The 19,060-nt window shown below is 40.8% G+C and overlaps 3 protein-coding genes across 3 annotated transcripts in view; 2 read left to right on the top strand and 1 right to left on the bottom strand.

Annotated features, from left to right (window-relative positions):
- Positions 1-820: 820 nt before the first annotated feature.
- LOC145768148 (U11/U12 small nuclear ribonucleoprotein 25 kDa protein-like) lies at positions 821-1,273 on the top strand. The gene has a single exon (XM_082579622.1). The coding sequence runs from the start codon at positions 821-823 to the stop codon at positions 1,271-1,273; it is 453 nt and encodes a 150-aa protein (XP_082435748.1).
- A 1,266-nt stretch (positions 1,274-2,539) lies between these two features.
- LOC145784345 (ATP-dependent RNA helicase DDX1-like) lies at positions 2,540-11,289 on the top strand. The gene is made up of 13 exons (XM_082596149.1): positions 2,540-2,685; positions 2,824-4,275; positions 4,531-4,701; positions 5,017-5,209; positions 5,391-5,623; positions 6,058-6,303; positions 6,876-7,097; positions 7,625-7,808; positions 8,137-8,351; positions 8,888-9,070; positions 9,524-9,606; positions 9,870-9,975; positions 10,286-11,289. The coding sequence occupies exons 2-13, from the start codon at positions 3,847-3,849 to the stop codon at positions 10,448-10,450; spliced, it is 2,430 nt and encodes an 809-aa protein (XP_082452275.1). The 5' UTR covers positions 2,540-2,685; positions 2,824-3,846; the 3' UTR covers positions 10,451-11,289.
- Positions 11,290-12,404: 1,115 nt separating this feature from the next.
- Positions 12,405-19,060, bottom strand: part of LOC145768138 (uncharacterized) — a 56,446-nt gene continuing 49,790 nt past the window's right edge. Inside the window, exons 14-18 of the mRNA XM_082579614.1 lie at positions 17,330-17,385; positions 16,945-17,135; positions 16,713-16,818; positions 16,174-16,325; positions 12,405-13,072 (exon numbers count right to left, since the gene is read on the bottom strand). Coding sequence (XP_082435740.1) covers positions 12,871-13,072; positions 16,174-16,325; positions 16,713-16,818; positions 16,945-17,135; positions 17,330-17,385 — 707 coding nt within the window. The 3' untranslated portion in view covers positions 12,405-12,870. The remainder of the gene's footprint in view (positions 13,073-16,173; positions 16,326-16,712; positions 16,819-16,944; positions 17,136-17,329; positions 17,386-19,060) is intronic.

Below are 19,060 nucleotides of genomic sequence, written 5' to 3'. Positions count from 1 at the left end.
TCTTGAATTTAAGAATTTCTCTGGATAATTTTCCGTTCGTCATAAGAGGATGTGACCGTGTTTGCCGAACGACGCAAAAATGTAATGCGTCGTTCGGCAAACACGGTCACATCCTCTTATGACGAACAGAAAATTAACTACAAAAATGCAGCAGCTTAACGATTGAGTCAATTCGGGTCAAAATTTAGTTAAAAATTAAAAATAAAAGAACGCTTCCGCGTAGTATCAAACTCATTCTTTCTGGAGCATTAGCCGGAGACTTATCCTACGTGCCACCGAATCTGTTGAACATAACTGCCGAATTTAGAACTTATATAGGCACTATTCTCATCTTTTGTTTTGAAAGAGAAAAAGAAAAAAATGCCTATGTAGTGACGTCATGACCGGTTAAATAGTGTTTCAGATTCAAAAACCGGCGCCGGTCAAATAGCCGCTGCCTTTTTTTTCTGCAACTGAACTGAGTGCAAGAAGGATCTTAATGACTGTAATCAATTGAGTTTATGAGGAAAATTGTCCTACCGTTCTTAACCAATGCTAATGCCTGGTAGCTGCTTCGCACGGAAAACTGTCTTATGTTAAAGTGCCTACCTTTTCTGGACTCTAGTACTGAGTACTGGTAGAATTGGTAGCCTACTGTTGGTTTATATATTGTTGTGATGACACCTCAGGGTTGTGTTTGCAGATTTTGAAAATTTTATCTTTGCATTTGTAAGACTGCTGACGATCGTCCAGACTTATATTACACTGGTAGTGAAAAACATCAGTTTTGATTATTTTTATTTCTGTTTGTCACAGCAAAATTTAATTTTGTGAATTAGGCATGGCAGAAATGTCTGAAACATCTACAAGTAGCAAAGAAATCTCGTTCGATCAAGTTATGGAAATATTTCATGATAAATTTGATGAAATGTTGGGAGATCCATTGTTATGTGACCTCCCACAAGATGCAGCACTTGATGAGATAAAATCATTGATTGCATTGGAACATGGCCAGGCAATGACAGTCAAGGTTTGCCGTGCTGATGGTGAAATTTATCCAATTATTGTGAGTCAAACTGCCACTGTTTCTGACCTTAAAAAAGCAATCAAGCGGTATATACAGTTAAAGCAGGAGAGGGATGGTGAAAACGTGCGTATAAGTTGGAAATATTTGTGGAAAGCCTTTTGGCTTGTTTTTCAGGGAGAAAAGTTAAAGGATAACACAAAGACGCTCAAAGAATATGGTATTCGTAATCGAGATGAAGTAAACTTTATTAAAAGATTGAGAGAATAAAGTTCAAGCTTGTGATGGCATCAATGGGTAAACACTAGAACATGACCATAGAATCAACCAGAAAGAAAGAGAATCATGAGCTGAAAAAAATAGCTCAGGAATTTGATTGTCATTTCACTAAGTCTGTTCCTAGAAGTTTTGTGATTGGTGAAAGTAAGATGAAATAAGGACTCAAGTTAAAAACAAGGACATTTTTTTAAAATACCAACAATAAATTTTTCAAAGACACTGCCCTTTAAAAAAGGCAAATAAATTTGTCACTAACGGTTTATTGCATAGGCATGGTGAAGGCTGGTTTGTTTATTGCTTTGTAGTTTGTTCATTTTTCATCGTGAATATGTGTAAAATTTTACAGTACATTTCTGATACATTAATCGTATACCACGAGACCTGAATGATTCGAGACTTAGTTTTCTTTTGTGTCTAATTAAGGTTGCACTCAATGCACTGTTTAGAAATATTGCTAATGTCAGGAGTGTGCACAACCGTAGCCCGTGGGCCAAATGTGGTTCACAAGCTTTAAACTTTTTGGCCAGTGGAAGGGTCCAGATTTTAAATAATTTGTGGCTTGCTAGACGATTTTCATTTACCTCAAGATTGCAACGTTTAGTAAACATTAGTTTTTGTTTGGCAATCTGACCAGTTCAACCACTGTGAAATCAAGCAAACAAATCTTCAACGACATCCCTTGTAGTTACATCCTTTGATTGTAGTCCCATTTTATGTGTGGCAGCCTAATTCTATTTGCTCACATGCAGCGCAAAACTTGAACTAATTTTATGTTGTTCATATGCCAAAAGACCAGACAAAAAATCTGCTGCTGTTTTACAGTCAAAATTGCCTGCTTGCATGCTGTGTGTGAACAAGGAGTGATTATTGATCAACTGAGCCTGCTAATTATGTGTAAGCCCCTAAGCCGATTATAATGTGTAATTGACCCAGCAGTGCTGCAAGTTTGCACACCCCTAGCTACTTGCAACATACAATTTGAGTTTATGCCATTTGGACCATGGATGTCATATATTCATAAAGATATTCATAAAGATACACTCCAAACAGTTTTAGCATGTTGGTTACCGTACTGTTTTTGTTACACACTTTGTAAATAATAACGATACTACTTTGAATCATACTTTTCTTGTTTTATTTTGCTTCATTTCTTTATACTTTTATTTGTTATTTTCTGAAGACTTAACTAGATAGCATAGTTTGTCAAAACTGTATGATTGATTTTTTAATTTGTGCTTTTTTAGATCATGTGTTAAAAGTGTAATAATAAATTAACCTATTAATTAGCCAGTCAAGTTAAAGCCGGTTTCTTAAATATGAAGAGACGGAAATCTGTTTCAGTTGATGGAGCTTGGGATGTCAAAGATGGATGGTTGTCAAGAAAAAGATGTGCAAAACCTAATGTAAGTGATTTTAAACTGATATCAAAATTCAAAAAACATGCAAAACGATAGTTCCCAAATCTGGTAACCTGACATCTTTAGCGACTGGTAATATTTCTATGTTATTGATGATAATTGTTGTATTTGTGCATATTGCAGAATATCAGCATGCCTTACACTCCGAAGATGTCCAGCATCCGTTATGCGGCGATGAAAAGCATTCAACTACCTCCTGAAAAAAATCTGAAACAAACAAAGATAGCATTTCCTATCATGAAAAAGTCCAATAAAGTTGAAAAGTCTTCCACTATCTTATCCCTAAAAGTACCCTCTCCAATAGATCATCATCTTTCAATCAAATCAGCCATAACTTCTGTAGATGAACATACTCGGTGCTCAAGATCATCTGCGAGTAAAGAAAATCAAAGTGACGCTAAGCATTTACAACAGGAATACAATCATTGTTTTACTGTCACGCCTTTCAAGTCTGATGTTACTCCTAGCCTGCCTATAACAGTGGTGCAACGTGATTGGACGAATATCTCACCAAATGTAAAAACAAATAAAGGTTGTCTTGAAACAAATATAGAAAGACCAATAAGCCTTCAAGCAAGCAGTCTTTGCTCTGAGCCAGCATCGAATCAAGAAAACCATGTTGAAACTTATCAAACAACAAAATTACACAGCTTGCAGACGGACAATCCTGTCCATCACCAAGTTGATTGTTGCCAGGCGCCCATACCTCCACATTATGACCTCACAATGAAATTTGTGCCCGATTCACAAGGGAATCAAATATTTGATCGGTTCACCCAAAAACTTTCTTCGGACACTGGTTGTTCACTGGAGCTCCTCACGGACACTGAGCAAGAATTGTATAAAAACTTTGCTAATGGTCTGCTTGGAGACAAGGAGTGTCAAAGCACTCAGATCGTTTAAATGGAGATTGTTACATAGGTTTACTGCACATCTTCATTGCTTCTGCTGGAATTGTATCACATAGTGAATGACTGTTTTTGTTTATTTAATTGAGATATTTTTTTCTAAAATTTTCTATTCTAATTCTTTTTGTGTGTTTCTATATTCTATACTACAGTAGTAGGTTGAAGTCGTGTTTTCTTTTTCAAAATTGTTGTCAATCAATTATCTTTTTGCAATTAGACTGACCTATTTCTTTGTGTTATGCAAACTGTAATCGAGATCGTAAGCAATGACAGAGGCCAATGGTTGTGTGGGATAAATATCTCTGTTGTTTTGGACAATGGTTTCTCCCGTGCGGTTTCTGCTTGTTTTTGTGCATCAGACTTTGCAATCATTGATGCTGTTTACTTTGTTGTTCAACTTTCATATAGTGTTAGGAAGTTTCCAGTCATGACCGCGTTTGAAAACTTAGGGGTTATGCCTGAAATAGGGAAGGTTGTTTCTGAGATAGGATGGCAACTGCCGACAGATATTCAAACAGAGTCGATTCCTCTCATCCTTGGAGGAGGAGATGTATTGATGGCGGCAGAGACAGGATCCGGGAAAACAGCCGCCTTTAGCATCCCTGTGATCCAGATTGTTCACGAGTCTTACCAGGATGCGTTGAAAGGAAAAGGTGGAAGTAGCTCGGTTAGTCTCAACTCTGATTTCACGCTTTACTTTAGGTGTTTACATTAAAACGACGTATTGCCACATCTTGTTGTACCTACGTTATGAGACACTCCACGTCATAACACAGTCCATGTACCATTGTACCTACAAGGCTACAAAATTTAGTGGTAAATTGAAATTAAAGCTTTTGATTATTTCACAATATTCACTCTTTGTGTTGGGTTCTGACACAAGATCAGGATGGATAAAATAATCGCATCTTGCTTTGTGTAGAAAAGGTCGCAGAGCAGCGGGATATTCAAACAATGGCAGATGAACCCATACGACCGAGGGAGTGCCTTTGCTATAGGAGCAGATGGGTTGCTATGTCAGTCCAGGGAGTTTAAGGATTGGCATGGCTGCAGGTCCAACAAGGGGGTTATGAAAGGAAAATATTATTATGAGGTATGCTGCAGCTCGACTTTGTTGCACTCAATTAGAAATGGTGTTGGTTTTTAACTAAAGATATAAATGATACATTTGTAATGCATGTAAATTGTAATTCACACCACTTTGGTTTCTTTCTACCCACAGTATCCTGTATTAGTAATGCTTTACGTTTATGACATAAATTGTTGACTTTTTAAAGATGAACAATCAATTGCTGTTTTATTTCACGAAAGGATGTTTATAGGTTTGTGTCCAAATTCTCTACATCACTGCAAAATATTCGTTTGTTGCTTCTGGTTTTGTTCTGACGTTACTCGTCTTTATGAATAGGCTCACTGCAAAGATGAGGGGTTGAACAGGGTGGGCTGGGCTGCTCTTGGGGCCGACCTGAACCTGGGTACTGACAAGCATGGATTCGGGTTTGGTGGGACCGGGAAGAAGTCGAACAACCGTCAGTTCGACACCTACGGCGAGCCCTTCACGATGCATGACATCATAGGGTGCTATCTGGACATGGACCAAGGTGAAACAATGCTGCTGCTGAATTAATTTATCATTTAATAATTATGACAACTTAATTGTATGAATTATATACAAAACGAAACTTTTCACAGTTTGAAACAACTAATTTTGTTTGAGATCGCAAAAAAACGTATTAAGGTACGGACTACGGAACCATGTCAAGCAAGCCGTTTCCACTTTAGGTATGATCAAGTTTTCTAAGAATGGGGTTGATTTGGGGCACGCCTTCGATATTCCCGCCTTCCTACGTAAGCAGCCCATGTTTGCGGCTTGCGTGCTGAAGAATGCGGAGATTCAGTTTAACTTCGGCGACAAACCATTCAAGCACCCCCCAAGCGACGGATTTGTTGGCCTTTCTAGTGCCCCCGACCGGTGCACAGCCATGAGCACTCAAACTGGTGGCGCAGCGGTGAAGGTAAGTTGAACATTGTTATCAATGTTTAGTTCTCATATTTTATAATGCCATAATGTAATGCGTATGGCTATTTGCTGATTTTGCTGCTGCATGAGAAATAAAGATAATAACAACCTGGTGTTTTCACACATCAAGCGCAAGACTGCAGCGCGCCAGTGTGTTTCGGAAACGAAACAGTTTGTTTCTGACTTACCATTAGGACAAATTTTGAAACAATCAACTCATTGTTTTTTTTAGCATACGATATGTAAAATACGTGTAAAGGCTTGATGTGCTGTGTTTATCTCAAGCCAATACTGGGATGTATTAGTTCAACGTAATTTTTTAATTTTGAAGTTTTTAAATGGGACATAGTTGTTGACAACTTTGTGGGCGATATGTGATGAAGAGAAGGCCGGATTTTTAACCGGGTTAGGTTGATGTTGTTTCTATAGAAGCAAAGTCAGCACAAGGCGAACAACTCTCCTTTCACAATCATCATTGAACCCTCACGAGAGCTCGCTGAGCAGACTTGCAACATCATCAGGAAGTTGAAGAAGTATATTGACAATCCCACTCTCTCAGAGGTCCTGGTGGTTGGAGGAGTCCCTGCTAGCGACCAACTCCGGCTCATCGAGCAAGGTGTTGATATCTTGATCGGCACTCCCGGCCGTGTGGACGATTTCATATCAACAGGGAAGGTAAAGGGATTGTTGCCAAAAAACTCAACCGACATTTAAACCTTTATCATGTTGTCATTTAAACCGACAACATCCAGTTTGAGACTTTTCTATCAAGGCTTAAAATAAGAGACTTTGGTGAAGTTCTCCAATTAAACAGAATGAGATGGCTTGGGCACGTTAATTGCATTACTAGTTGGATCTCTCAGGTCAGACGTGTCAACATTGCAGCACAGCGGGGTCAAGGTAGACCTAAACTTTCTTGGAAGAACTTGTTCAGCATGACCTTTTAGCTCTGAACATGGACTCTGTCAATCCAACAGACCGCGAGTTGTGGAGAGTAAGACCTCGCTCTCGACAGACAGACAGGCCACACCCTCAACGGGAAAATTAATACATGGCCTGTATAATCAAAATTGGATGATGGTGATGCAATAGGTATCTCTGTGTAGTATTTGGTTGTCAAGATTTGCCATCACTTTGATATTGTTTGGAGTTCTTCCCAATAGGAATTTGTCAAAGTGTTAACCTCCAGCCCAACATCTAATTTCGTTCTCACACTCTTCTCCCAACAACGTCCATTTGGTTTCTAGATTGACTTGAGCCAGATACGCTTCCTAGTGTTGGATGAGTGTGATGGGTTGCTCTCTGGTGGCAACGGTGACTTCATCAAGAGGATGCACTCGCGATGTCCGCAGGTGACGAGCGACGGGAAGCGGTTGCAGGTGATCGTGTGCTCTGCCACCCTGCACAGCTTCGACGTCAAAAAGTTGGCAGAGAAGATCATGCACTTTCCTATATGGGTTGATTTGAAGGTAAGCCGTGGAGTATGTTTGCCTTACTTTATATAAATACCAAAGTAGTATTATGCTTCACGTATTACCAGTACTAAGCAGCGGTTCCAGAGAGGACTTGTTCATGTGCACCCTAAAAATCGATTAAAACAGTGTAATTTGTCTCCGTTTTTGTAAAATTTTTTCGCTCGTTTCGTTTGCTCAGTAGTATAAGTTCTGCGAGTATCATTGTAGTGAATTCGTTTGCTTCTTCATGACAAATAAAGTTTTAAAATAATTAGATGTTCACATCTAAGGGCTGCCAAACGTTCATCACAAGAGGTCGAGCTGATGCTAACAAACAACCATAGATCAGAACCCACCAGGTGTTGGGTTTGTTCTGTACAATGCAGGGTTTGCAAAAACCAAAGGGTGACCAGTGACCACGCACCCCCTGTGGACCGTAATTTAATCACCCCTGATCTATTTATTTAATCACCCCACTTTTCCCTAGATATTTAATCACCCCACTTTTCCCTAGATATTTAATCACCCCACTTTCCCCGCAGGGTGAAGATTCCGTCCCTGAGACCGTCCACCATGTTGTGGTTCCCGTCGACCCAGTAACCGACCCCAGTTGGATGGGGCTCAGGTCGCACGTCTCCACCGACGGGGTCCACCAGCGCGATGACGTTGGAAGTAGGGCAAGGGAAAGCCCCGAGAAGTGGTCGGAGGGGATCAAGATATTGAAAGGTGGAGCCGAGTGACGTAGTTGAAAAGGATGAATGAATTTGAAGAGTTGAACATGTTTAAATAACCGCTTGCCATGAAAGTTATTTGTAAAGTGTTGCATACTTTTCCTGTAGAGTGGTTGCAGTATTGCTGTGATGAAATGAAAAATAAAACTATCAAGTATTTTCATCTGCTTACAAATTACAATGCAACGTTTTTGAAATTATGAAGTTTCATAAGGGTGTGCTTTACCACGATGCATGAAAATTAACGAATATTTCCTACTTTTAATCTCCATTTGACTTGACAACACTCCAACCGTGCTTGCTAAGCAAGTCGTCTGTTGCAGGCGAGTATTGCGCCCGTGCTATTCGCGAACACAAGATGGAGCAAGCGATCGTGTTCTGTCGAACCAAGCTCGATTGCGACAACATGGAGAGATACTTTAAAGATTTGGGCGGGGGCCCCCAGAAGCGCGGCCATCCCTTCTCTTGCGTATGCCTCCACAGCGACAGGAAGCCCCCGGAGAGAAGGAGCAATCTGGAGAAGTTCAAGAACAAGGAGGTAACATATGTTTATTGTTTAGTATTTTTAATAAAAAATACTGAACTCTGAACTGATTCTTGATGGAAAATCGTTTGCCTGCTACTTCGTAGTCAGGAGATCCCCCATCCTTAAGGGAACTCAATAAATGTATGTTTATTGTTTATATATGCCAGCTAATACATGCTTAATTGCTTATGCTAGCGGCTGGAGGTTTACTTTCCTTGTTCACGTTCAAGCCATTTAATGACTTTCACAGTATGTGACCTGAGTAAGTGTGGAACCTATCCGACCGCCAGACCGATGCTTTCACTACGAGGATGGCCCACCGGCTTACCTTCCAGACAGACTACTCGCCACTATCTTCATGTGTGCTGCTGCTTTCCTGTGCAAGCAGAGCTGTTTGACTTTGACTTCATTATCGGAGTCAAGCTCATGATCACTTGCATCATCTAGTGGTGGCATAAATATCTTTAAAATGAAATGCTTGGCCCATAAATTCCACTTAGCTGTTCATCATGTGAATGATGAGTTGCAGCATGTCTATTGCATCACAGGTGCGTCATCTCATCTGCACTGACGTAGCAGCGCGTGGTATTGACATCACCGGCGTGCCCTTCGTCATCAACGTCACTCTCCCGGATGACAAGCAGAATTACGTTCACCGGATTGGTCGGGTCGGTCGAGCGGAACGGATGGGACTCGCAGTCTCGTTGGTCGCAACGAAACACAAGGAGAAGGTGATTGTCGGGTTCATGGCGATTGACAGTTGATTCGCGATGATGTTCGAAAATGGTTCGTGGGAATCGTGGCGAATATCTTTTTTGAGAGCTTAACCCTGGCGGTTGCACATAGAGATTTAGCAGGACCGGTGCAAGGAGTGCACTAATGAAGTGAAGTTTCTCTTTTTGTTTATTATCAAATAGCCTATTGTTGTCTGTGAATTATTATTACATGCTCCGCAAGGCGCCATTGAATAAAGAACCATCCTTAAAATGTGTTGCTCAAGCGCACACCCTGAGAGTCGAACCCTCGTTGCCTCATCTTGCCACAAGACATCATAGTTTCATAACTTTCGCGGTCTGATTGTCACCCATGTGGTCGAACGTTCTTCCAGGATTTGATTAGGCTAACAGTATTCCTGAAACGTATCTTGCCAAAGTTGTTTGTATTTCAACACTGTCATTCAACAGGTCTGGTACCACAGTAATTGCAACAACAGAGGTCGTGGCTGCTACAACACCAACCTCACTGAACACGGGGGCTGCTGCATTTGGTACGTTCGATTTCACATTACATTTTGAAAAGAAAACTTATTTGACGCAATAATGGATCGCTACACGTTTGCCTCACTTCGACTTCACATTTTTTTACTTTTTCTCGTACGCGCGGTGGCGCTCCTGCACACGATAGGTCTCATTATTCATGAAATTATGTCAAAGTGATGCAAGTGTAATGTTGCAAATACAGTTTTACTTGTGCCATTGGCTTGAATTGTTTGTATGAATGTTTTTAATAAGCGCAAACTTTACTTACCAGGTACAACGAAGGTGGATTATTGGGCGAGATAGAAGACCATTTGAAGATCACAATAGAACAGACCACTCCTAAGATGGAGATACCAGTCGATGAGTTTGATGGAAAGGTGATCGATTGGCCTACGCACAAACCACCTACTTCGGGTGGCAACTTTATAGAAGCCAAATACCTTTATAGAAACGACTTTATAGATTTACTTCATGTGATTGTGAAGTGCAAAAATCGAAAGGGTTTTGTTCCCTGCTGTGTAGCAAACTGAAAATCTTTTTGTTTAACTTTCAAAACAGTTATTTTTACTTCACGGAGCGCTGTAAGCCATTAGTGGAATTAATCGGTTGATTAGCTAATCCACCGATTATTTTTTCTGAGTTTTATTCAACGAACTTTGTTTAAACTGGAGCTGCATTATCTTCCAGGTCGTCTATGGAGGAAAGAGGGAGACAAACTCCGGGAGCTTGTACACAAACCACGCGGACATCCTCGCTCCAACCGTGAAGGACCTCCAGGATCTGGAGAAGATGGCGCAGACTTCCTTCCTTAATCTTTCCATGAAAACAAAATCCGTGATAGGCGGACGGTGATGACGTCATTTCTTATCGTGGTGGTTATCATGAGCTCCTTAGAAGCCTCAATGGTGCCGATCAAGATGACGTTCCTTCGCCGAGGCCACGAACCCATCGGTGACGTGGGCCTTTATCAAATCGACAGAAGCGAGTTTGAATGATAAAATCAATTCAATTTAGTTTTAGGATTGCTGTAAGCAATCAATCATAAGTTGCAATAGATTGAGTTTCGCTTTCAGCAGCATGATCGTTGCTTACTTCACAATGTAGATACAAACGACCTGTTTTAGCCTGATGCTGCGGGTGGTTCGCTCTGGTAATAGCAAATTGCACTGGCTTTCGGAACACAGTTCTCTAGCTGGATTGCCAAACATATGCGGTCCAGAAGGCAGAACCGTTGAGAGCACATGACCAGGGAACTGTGTTCCGAAAGCTAGTGCAATTCGCTATTACCACAGCGAACTCGCAGCATCAGGCTAAAGCAAGGTCGTTGACATCGACATCGTGAAGCAATCTTAAGTTAATGTACATCCCTTGTAGATGTTTGTTATTGAAATTGTAGACGTATTGAGCATCTGTCTTTTGTTTTTCCAGAGATGGCCTCAGAAATAGACTTCGTGCTGTTTGGTCGCCCAACTACCAGTAGGCTCTCATTAATCCTTATTCAAATATAATGCTTTACCAACAGTTGGAAACCTACTACTGTCATTTGAAGTGTCGGCAATCGCCTGTACACAGAATAGTAACGTTAAACGAGGTTGTTTGTACGTTGCAACACCATCCTAGCTTTCCGTTCCTTGTATTAGCGTCTAGCTCTCCTTTGTATTGGTGGAGGGAATAAATTATTGATTTGCAAACGTGTGTTTACTGTTCTAGCTTTCCTGTAGGCTAACTCTAGCCATGCAGACACATAGCGACGCAAGTGGTTTTTAATGCGGTGTTTGAAGACAGCGGGGTGGCGCTCCAGAAGGTAAACTCCCTTGGCCACACGTTTGACATCGCATAAAAACCGCCATTTGTTAAGAATTGATTTATTTCATTTGTGAAAAGTTTAAAATTAAAGAGCAAGAGTAATGACGTAAGAATGACGTCAGTATGGCGATGGTGAAACGACTCCTCGGTAAGCGAAACAATGTCTAACGTAATAACAAGAAACGAGCAAACAAATCAAGGCACGAAGTCATCCAGCTCCAAGTTGCCTGCTACGAAGCAGTTGCGTCATAATAGACGATTTGGTTCGTGTTGCTACGGCATCATGGCACGCTTATTCAAAGGACCGGGTTGATATGATTGGTAAGCGATGAACACTGGATTGCCAAGCATTGGCGGTCCAGGAGGCTGGGCCGTTGAGAGGATAATTGGGGCCCGGGCTCTGCAAACATGGCACCTCCAAAAAAGAAACTAATAGGCCTACAAGTAAAACGCTATTCTTTCTTTGTAGCGGAGCCCCTAAATAGATTTCTAGTTTAAAACTAATCCCACGCTTCAGCAGAGGGTAACTTCAGAAGGGTTTTGTCGTGACTGGGCAAAAAACTAAAAAAGGGGTCGTTTATGTGTAAGAGAGACAATGAGACAGTACAACTCTACTATGATAAAACAATAGATGACTGATGTCAGGATTATGCCATAAATGACACGTTATCGTATTCCCGGCTTACAAAATCCGTTGATTTTACATGGCAACCGTTGAAACAATGTAAAGAGGACGAATTTTGCTAGCTGGGTTCATGACCCACTATCAGTATATTCGAAAATTGTTCTGTTTTTTAACCGAGTTGATTGCCTCTTCTGGATCCGCCTGTGCTGTCAAGTCAATCGAACTTGCCACCAGGATTAGCTTAGAGCTGCCTGGTGGTGCTTGTTTAATGGTGTTGCAGTAAAACCAGGGCCGTTGAAAGAATATTTCGGGCTCGGTACCAATGAGATCCTTGGGTGCCAGATAAAGACATTTCTAAGAAAAATACGCTGTATCCAAAGAACACCATGTGGTTTATTGATGTTTCTGGAACCGGGTCCAAAAATACCTTCTGGACCCTCCTGCCAACGCTACTGATCAAAACACAATATGGCAAAGTATTTGGGCCAACAACAACGAAAGAGCTTTAAAGAAAATGCAAAGATCAACAAAATTTCGGCATTTTCCCGGTTACGGATGCAAACGAATTATCTGATTCGTCAATAAACGGAAAGATGCAAAATTATAAACAAAATGAAAATTTGTCCAAGACACTTGATAGAAAAGATGAAAATAAAATGCGGATAAACTTCAATAAAGAAAACGCAACAGATTAAAATTTATGTTGTGTCATTATTTGCAAACATAAAGAATCATACAATCTGAGTCACGCGTAATAGAGAGATGATCGTGTCGTCAATGTATTCACTATCCGGTTCTAGAGCGTCACCGTGTAATAAAACATATTCTCTAAGGATCAAGATCAAGCGGAATCCGAAGCCTTTTTCTCAATGTTTCCGCTTTTTTCTTTAGAGAGCGGAGCAAGCGGTTGAAGCGGAGTCTCGAATCTCCTCAGTTTGTTGTAGAGAGACTGGACGTAGGTGAAGACGCATTTGCTGTCCGGCCGATTGCCCATGAATATCATATCCTCCACTTCCAGCAGAGGATCGGCATTTGCGTGCTTTCTAAGGTCATAGGTCACAAACGTCATAAACAACGTAGCCTCTGAGTCGTGCATCATTGCGACAAAACAAAGGTGACGGGTGTAACAGCAAAGGAGGTGGTTAGACAGTTAATTAGATTGATTGATTTTCTCATGATGCTAGTGCACACCAAGCAGACAAGTTTATTTTTTAGTTTTAATGTGAAAGGAATTTATTAAAAAAGTTTATAAAATTTCGCCTTTTTGTTAAAATTTCATAAACAAACAGCTTGGTGCCCACCAGGGCTGCTGTGACATAAACGGACGTAACAATTGCTGAGAGCGTAACGTAAACGTAACGTCAACGTAAGGGGAAACATGCTGGTGGTGAATCCAGAGTTAAAGACACCTATCAATTGATGCAGTCGCCAATCCAAAGCGGGACGGTGGGGAGAGGGTCATTATAATTATCTTTCACTTTACCATTAGGCTACAAGGAACTTTACCATTACAAGGATCAAAGCTGTTAAAGTTTTTTTAATAAAGAAAAAAAATCAAGTAGGCCTATTAGTATTACACCGCAAAAACGCTATGAAATTAATCAAATCGTCATTAATAATTAAAGCAATTGTCATGGAAGCTAGTCAGTGCAGATGGACTAATATAGTTTGTTATTGTGGAAATAATTAGTTGATATAGTTTATATACCAAGGCTGACTGCTTTGTTAGTCTGTGTGGTGTGCAAGTTTGAGTACATGTAAGAATCAGTCTAACTGCCTCCTTGCAGACTAACAGCAGATGATTATTACCGCTGCTCATGATTGGTTGCCTGGAATATTCATCCGCTACTTGGAGGGAGAATATTTATGTCACAAGTTCACGAAATAAAGTTCACAAAATTTTGCAAAATGGAAAAATGTGGAGTTTAAAGTTTTATTGAAAGAGTTCCATGGTTTTATCAAGAAACCCCGCTTTTAAGCCTATAAAAAAAATTGCGTTGTGAAATTGTAAGCAGTGCCTTGAACAATATGGAAAGAAAATTGTTCCTTCCCCAAAGGATGAAGCCCAGCCCTAGACAACAAACAGAGATATTGCAGGCATCTCAATTACGACTCAGCTACGCATCATGCAGGGTTAAACATGCAAAACACTGTTTGAATGCAAATGTTAAAACAACGTCGCTTGACGTTGAGCGGTGCAATAATTGATCAAGCGTGACGAGTAAGCAGCAACGTGGGAAAAACACAAGGATGTAGGGCAACACTGAAAGTTTGAACTAACAAATTTACACCAATAAAATGCATCAAACACAAAATAAATCCTTGTCAAACCTACAAAGCGTTCCAAACTACGGATACAATTAAGAGACTACTTGCTACCAACGCTGCAATGGTGACCCGATGCCTCGTAACACTACGTTGCACAATCGCAGCGTAATGCCAACAGGCGAAAATATAGATGAAAAGAGGGGATTACCCTTTAGCTGCATAAGCCAGGAAAGTTTGCCACAGACATAAAATTTTTATCCCTTCGAAATTTATCTTTCTTGAAAGGTCAAGTTAATTGTAGAATTAAGTGTTGGCTAAGCCAAAACTGAGAAATAAAAACTACAATAAAAATAATTTAACTTGCTTTGAGAAAACCTGATGGCGCAGACGCGACATCACAATCAATCAACACAATGACGTTGAAATAAAAATAAAATGATTGGAAGGAGATTGAGCGAGGACACGCGTGAGGTAAGGACATCAGGAATGCTACTGTAATCCAAGTTCCCGGATGTACTTGTAGAATTCCGAGAGGTAGGTGTAGACTGATTTCCAATCTGGCTCCTTCATTCTCACCATGTCTTCGACATCCAGCAAAGGAGGGACATCCCCGCGGCTCCTGCGCACACACACGCGCACATGCACAGCAGGGCATGCACACACGCGTGGCAGCACATGAAGAGAAACAAGAAAGTGCATTGTATGAGTACACAATATTGGTGAAGTGTTAGTTGATTACATTATCACACTGCATTCCGTGATCTTTTCACGGTCATCGTGATTCGTGATACACGTGACTACAATCATATGGTTGGTGAAACAAAAAATGCAACATTTACGACCAACAATATTTCATCATAAAATTTGCAATTTAAATTTGTTGCTCTGTATACCCAACAAAATCCCGGAAAATTTTCGCAAATATCTCCCTAAACACATCTATGCGAGACGTTAGCGCATGAAAACTTGTGTTGTTGTAGTCGTACAGTAGTCCGTTCCCCTTCCATCCCTTGGACGGCCAGGTGTTGCTACTTTTGTTATTGGTTTGATGGAGATGTGATTATACATCTTTCCAAAGATTTGAACTCGCAGCCTATTGATCACCAATCTGTCGCTGAACCTCTGCACCACCAAGCCTACAAGCAGCACAACCTAGCGCCTGGTGCAAGCAAAAGTTAGACGACCACGCGATATCACTGTGGTGCCTTGCGATCTAGGGTTATTTGTGGAGATGATAAGTTTTCGTATTTGATGAAATGCAGATGATTTGCGAGCCCCGATATTGCAGCGGCTACTACCACCATCCAGGTACCGCTAGAAACTAAGCCTTAAATTATTCATGTGTCAGCTACACAGCTATATTGAGGACGGTACCAACTGCATGTCTATAGCTCTATACTTTGCAATTTAAGTAAAACATAAACTTCATGTGATGCGCATCAGATAACTGACGTCATCAGCTATGACCAGTCGCTACATTAGGTCACGTTCCAGCAGAGTTTCGAAAAGTTTATTTACTATTACATTTTTTATTCCATGTCGACCAATATTTTGATTACGGACGATAACGTGATTCTGATAACAGTATGACGTCATCATTCGAGTGGATCACAATAGCACGACAGAAGGTGTGGTTGTGAAATTAGATCCTAGCTGTGAGTTAGCGCGTGCAAATTACAATCTAAACAAGGAGCAGAATATTCGTAAACCATGTTTTCAAGATGTGGAATAAAACCATAAAGATGTACCAACGGCGAAACGTCAGCGCACCATTCGTCGTTCTACTCCCATACAGTAAACATGGATTGCAAGTATCCAACATTATGTGGCAATAGTGGCTTAATTATGGAAGTCAGTGGCGTCACACTTCACTTACTCAGCTGTAGTGAAGGCGAGGTCGAAATTATGAGCTCGATTCTTTGGGTCAAGTTTAGAATAATCAAAAGCATCAGGAAAGAAATTATGGACCAGAGCACAGAAGGCCATCCCGTTAGCCCAACTGCTTGAGTAGTTGTTGATGTCAACGTGCTGAAATAATAACGAGATTGATTATAATTGAAAATGTGTATTTCACAACGCCATATACATATAGGTTGTAACCAATGTGAAGTTGAATTCAAAATCAAAAGAAACTAAAACGACAGGAGGCTCCGCATGCACAGAACTGAGCAACTTCACCCATGGGAAGATGTGATACAGTGACGTAATCATGGCGACAGTAACACAGAGAATTAAATTAAAAGATATAGTTTCTGTAAACCATTGAAAATGTGTTGCAAAACTTTGTTGAAACGCAACCAGGTAAATGGTCAATATCTATAAAATTTGCAGTGCCGAAACCTAGCTAACGTACCCAAACGCTGATGAAAACTGAGATGGCCAGAAGCAACCTGTATGAAACACAAATGTACGTACTTCGTATCCCCTGGTCTTCGACTGGCACCACTTGAGCAGCATCTGCTTCACGTTGTTCGCATTCGGAACAACGAAGGTCGGACTCCTCCCCACTTTCTTGCCGGATCTGTGAGTGACGTCACAAACGAGTTAATGACGAAACACATCGTGGATAGTGATGTCACATTTGCACAAGTTGACTTAAAATTCCACATCACATTTTTAAGAGATTATTTCATGAATCACTCCGTACTTTGCTCCTCCACCGCTCTCTCCTTCCAGCTTGGCCACAAACATCTTCCTTGCATCCTTAGTAGAGGACGCTGGCATTGATCTGTTCCTGCTCAGTGCATCCCTTTTCCTTTCCGCTTGTCGGCGCTCGACATCCAGCCTGCTACTCGATTTCTTGGGAGCTTCTTCCTCTCGGTCAAATATGCTCCCGACCTGAGGATGAAGAAGCTGATGGTAATACGTTGAAATAACATTGCTGAATGCAACTACACTACAAGTAGAATTAACTGCAATAGATAACAAAACTTCGACACAGCACGTCTGATAATTTTCGGTTGTTTTTGATAACACAAGTTGAAAACTAAAAACAGTTTCCTTTTTACTTTCCAAACTGATGATTGCCTCACCTTTTTAGATGATGACGTCATATCCTTCTTCGTCGTTGACGTCGGCGCGTATTTTTCTGAGCAACAAAAGAGTTAATAAAAAACGAGATGGAAACCAGCAGTGATAGCTGCAGCTAGATGAAGTTTTGGTTCAGGAATGTTTCTAAACCAGTTTATTGCTAAACTCATGGGATTTATATAAAGCCCCGATAGCTTAGTTGGTTAGCGCGTGACTTCTGGAATGTAGAAGTTTCAAGATCAAGCGGCGCTGGTTCGACTCTCGAGGTGTGCGCTTGAGCAACGCACGTTAAAGACTGCTCTCCATTCAGCGGCACCTAGTGTCCCCGGCAACAAGACTTCAACAATTGGAAACTTCACTAGCTGTCAATCTCGGTGACCGGGCCTGCGCAAACCGGGCCTGACCAAGTATGCGAAACTGCCAGGATTAAGCTCTGCAAGAAGCTTTCCCATTCCGAGGATAACGATTCAATCAATCATAGAACAATAAATTGTACAATTTGTTAATTTTTTGTTTTTTGACTTTCAAAGCCGGTTCTACTTAAAAATACTAAATAAGCCAAAGACAACTCTCACTTGCAACACTTTGTTGTTAACCTGAAGGTAACGCTCGGGCAGCTTGGGTAATGTTAATCGTACCTCGTCTATTTCAGTTTGTTACTGGCTAAAAGTTTATACTGTCAGCACAACCTGTAGTATCCTCATAAAGGCATTTTTGGTGTTTTAGTTTTAATACTTAAATGAAAAGTTGCCTGCATCTAACTGCCTAGCTTGCACAAGCGACCATACGCAACACAGTGCCTGTTTTCGTGTAGTCTTGTGAATGGAACTTGGGCAAGAAGATTTAAAATTTAAAGCAGATCATATCAGCAGCGAAGAAGTCACTCAAAGAACGGAATTCTATCTTTGGAATGGTTATGTTTGGTGTGTGAGTAAACTGCAATACTTCTACGTTGTTTCAACATCAATGTGAGTTAAAGAGGGTGCAAGTTGTTCAGAATGGTGAAAACGTTGAAGAAAGATTAAAGCTCTTAAGACTCTGATAACATTCTAATCTTGCTGCTTCCCCCAGAGCCTGATTCAAATGACCACTGGTAACAACCAAAGACTGTAACTTTCAGGGAAGACATTGCTATTTGTTTTGGTAATCGAAACTTTTAATTGGTATTTTACAACAATACGATTCTAGCTAGGTGCTTAGTTTTGAACTTCATGAAGTAAATTATAATGTAAATAAAAACGTCCTATGCTATCTTAGCTCAGAAGCAATTAACCTTATCAATGAGAGCGTTGTGTTAGTGAGGTGATAATGAAAACGAACGAGCCACCAATCACAGAAGGAGCTAACACGTCATCTACTTACGTGGACATTATCATTGTGTCAAACTGACATCAACCAACATGGGAGGGTGTCTTATCAAAGAGTTGCTATCCTTGAAACAGAACCAGAATGAAGACCAGGCACAACATCTTTAGTGGCAAGTTGACTAGCGACTAGTTGCAGTCTTTAAAACTTCATACATTTCATCAGGTGGAGGCTGAAGCTGATATCTGACGAAAACTCTTTCATGCTGCAAGCATGAGTGGCAAACAGTTTGGCGCCTGGCGGTGTAGTTTACTGATAATGGCGAGTGAGCTGCCACGCAACAAGGCAAACAGACATCCAGAGTTAATGCGAAGATAGTGATGCACTCAACCATAGAATGACATCTTTGCAACGCAAATTTAACGTAG

The sequence above is a fragment of the Aplidium turbinatum genome, chromosome 1, assembly GCF_918807975.1.
Source record: "Aplidium turbinatum chromosome 1, kaAplTurb1.1, whole genome shotgun sequence".
In the NCBI taxonomy this organism is placed as follows: Eukaryota; Metazoa; Chordata; class Ascidiacea; order Aplousobranchia; family Polyclinidae; genus Aplidium; species Aplidium turbinatum.
Note: the sequence above shows the minus strand (reverse complement) of the source record. Positions and strands in the feature narration are given on the sequence as shown.